This window comes from Gossypium arboreum, chromosome 1 (genome assembly GCF_025698485.1).
Source record: "Gossypium arboreum isolate Shixiya-1 chromosome 1, ASM2569848v2, whole genome shotgun sequence".
NCBI lineage: Eukaryota > Viridiplantae > Streptophyta > Magnoliopsida > Malvales > Malvaceae > Gossypium > Gossypium arboreum.
In genome coordinates this window covers 112,436,998-112,439,523 of record NC_069070.1, presented here as the reverse complement: position 1 = coordinate 112,439,523, position 2,526 = coordinate 112,436,998, and the positions used below count along the sequence as shown (strand labels likewise).

Sequence of the window (2,526 nt, the reverse complement as noted above, 5' to 3'; positions counted from 1 at the left end):
ATAAACATATCACACAAAACAATAATTACCAAATTCATTCATTCTTTGTATATTTTTGTACCTATAATAGGTCCCTAGATATCAATGCCATGAGCGACACTGTTACTGACTCAGAATCACTATTTGAGCAAGGCATGTGTTTAGAGGGATCTTAGGACTTTGAAGATAACAGAGACTGTAATTTATCCTCGGATTTGTTAAGGATGGTAGAGCAAAAGGAAAAGCAAACTTTGCCTCATAAAGAAACCATAGACATGGTGACTTTAGAAGAAGGGAAAGTTGTAAAAATTAGAACATGCATAACTGAAGAAACAAAGCGAGATCTTGTTAGGGTTCTTCGGGAATTCAAAGATGTTTTTGCATGGTCATATCAGGATATGCCCGGTTTAAGCTCTGATATTATAGTATATTGCCTTCCCATAAGAGTAGATTGCAAGCCTGTACAGCAGAAACTTCGACGAATGAGGCCAAATATTGTCTTAAAGATAAAGGAGGAAGTCAAAAAGCAGTTTGATGCGGGATTCTTTCAGGTGATCAAGTACTCAGAATGGGTAGCCAATGTTGTGCCCGTTCCCAAGAAAGATGGCAAGGTACGAATGTCTTTGGGCTACATAGATCTAAATAAGGCTAGCCCAAAAGATAACTTCCTTTTGCCTCATATTGATACTCTAGTAGACAATACGGCTGGCTACTCGTTGTTTTCCTTAATGGATGGCTTCTCGGGATATAATCAGATCAAGATGCATCCTGAGGATATGGGAAAGACTATTTTTATAACCTTGTAGGGCACGTTCTATTACAAGGTGATGCCATTTGGATTAAAGAATACTGGAGCGACGTATCAGAGAGCTATGGTGACTTTATTCCATGATATGATGCACAAGGAGATTGAAGTGTATGTTGAAAATATGATAGCCAAATCTCGAACTGAAAAGGAGCACATCGAAGTATTGAGAAAGTTGTTCACGAGACTAAGAAAGTTTCAGTTAAAGCTTAATCCAACAAAATGCACTTTTAAGGCTAGATCCGGAAAGCTATTGGGCTTTGTGGTTAGTGAGAAGGGAATTGAGATTGACTCAGACAAAGTCCGGGCTATACAGGATTTGTCTCCACCACGCACTCAAAAAGAAGTTCGGGGCTTCTTTGGAAGACTAAATTAAATTGCACGATTTATTTCTCAATTAACAGAGAAATGCAGCCCTATATTCCGTCTTCTTAAAAAGCATAACCTAGGAGAATGAGATGATGAATGTCAAAGGGCTTTTGATAAAGTTAAGAAATATTTGTCAAGTTCTCCAATGTTATCACCCCCTAGTTCAGACAGGCTGATGATATTTTATTTAACTGTGTTCGGTAATTTTATGGGATGTTTGCTTGGTTAACATGATGAATCAGGAAGAAAGGAAAGGGCAATATGTTACCTCAGTAAGAAATTCACTGAGTGTGAATTGAGATATTCACTAATTGAAAAATTGTGTTGCACTTTGGTTTAGACAGCACGAAGATTGAGGCAATATATGTTGTATCATACAACCTGGCTAATCTCAAAGTTGGATCCTCTAAAGTATATGATGGAGTCAAATTCCTTGAAAGGTAGGATGGCTAGCTAGCAAATTTTGCTTTCTGAATTTGACATAATATACGTGAATCAAAAAGCTGTGAAGGAGAGCGCAATAGCAGATTTTTTGGCCAGCCGAGCTTTAGCAGATTATGAACTTTTGAATTTTGACTTTCCCAATGAGGAGATAGTGTATGTGGCGGTTGCTGAAGAGGACACTATAAAAGGTTATTTTTGGAAGTTGAATTTTGATGGAGCTTCAAACGTTGTGGGTAATGGAATTAGGGCAGTTCTGGTATCCCAAGGTGGAGATCATTATCCATTCACATGTAAATTGGATTTTGATTGTACGAATAATATGGCGGAATATAAAGCATATATCATGGGGCTCAGAACAGCTATAGAATGCAAGATCAAGACATTAGAAGTATATGGAGATTCTGCACTGGTAATTTACCAACTTCGAGGTGAATGGGAGATAAGAGATGCCAAGCTAATCAATTACAGAAGGCTGGTTTTGGGGTTAGTTGAAGAGTTTGATGATATTACTTTTAATTATCTCCCGCGCGATGAAAATCAGATAGCAGATGTTTTGGCTACTTTGGCGTCCATGATCAAAGTAAGCAGACGAGAGGATATGAAGCCTAGTCAGATGACTATTTGTGAGGCCCCGTCTTACTATTATAATATACAGAGAGAAGAAAGAGATGATCATCCTTGGTATCAGGATATATTGTGATATGTGAGAAATCGTGAATATCTAGATCAAGCCACGGATAATGACAAAAGAACATTGAGAAGGCTCACTTGTGATTATGTTTTAGATGGGGAGATTCTGTACAAAAGAAGGAAAGATCAGGTACTTTTGAGATGTGTAGATGCCGTGGAGTCCAAGAAAATCTTGGAAGAGGTGCACGAAGGTGTTTATGGAACACACGCTAATGGATTTACAATGGCCAGACAAATTA

At 38.0% G+C, this 2,526-nt stretch overlaps 2 protein-coding genes across 2 annotated transcripts; both read left to right on the top strand.

Annotated features, from left to right (window-relative positions):
• Positions 1-203: 203 nt before the first annotated feature.
• Positions 204-1,160, top strand: LOC108481891 (uncharacterized). Its single transcript, XM_017784960.1, has 2 exons — positions 204-590; positions 786-1,160. Exons 1-2 carry the CDS (start codon positions 204-206, stop codon positions 1,158-1,160), a joined length of 762 nt encoding a protein of 253 aa, XP_017640449.1.
• A 756-nt stretch (positions 1,161-1,916) lies between these two features.
• Positions 1,917-2,297, top strand: LOC108481892 (uncharacterized). The gene has a single exon (XM_017784961.1). It carries the CDS (start codon positions 1,917-1,919, stop codon positions 2,295-2,297), a length of 381 nt encoding a protein of 126 aa, XP_017640450.1.
• The last annotated feature ends 229 nt before the right edge of the window (positions 2,298-2,526 follow it).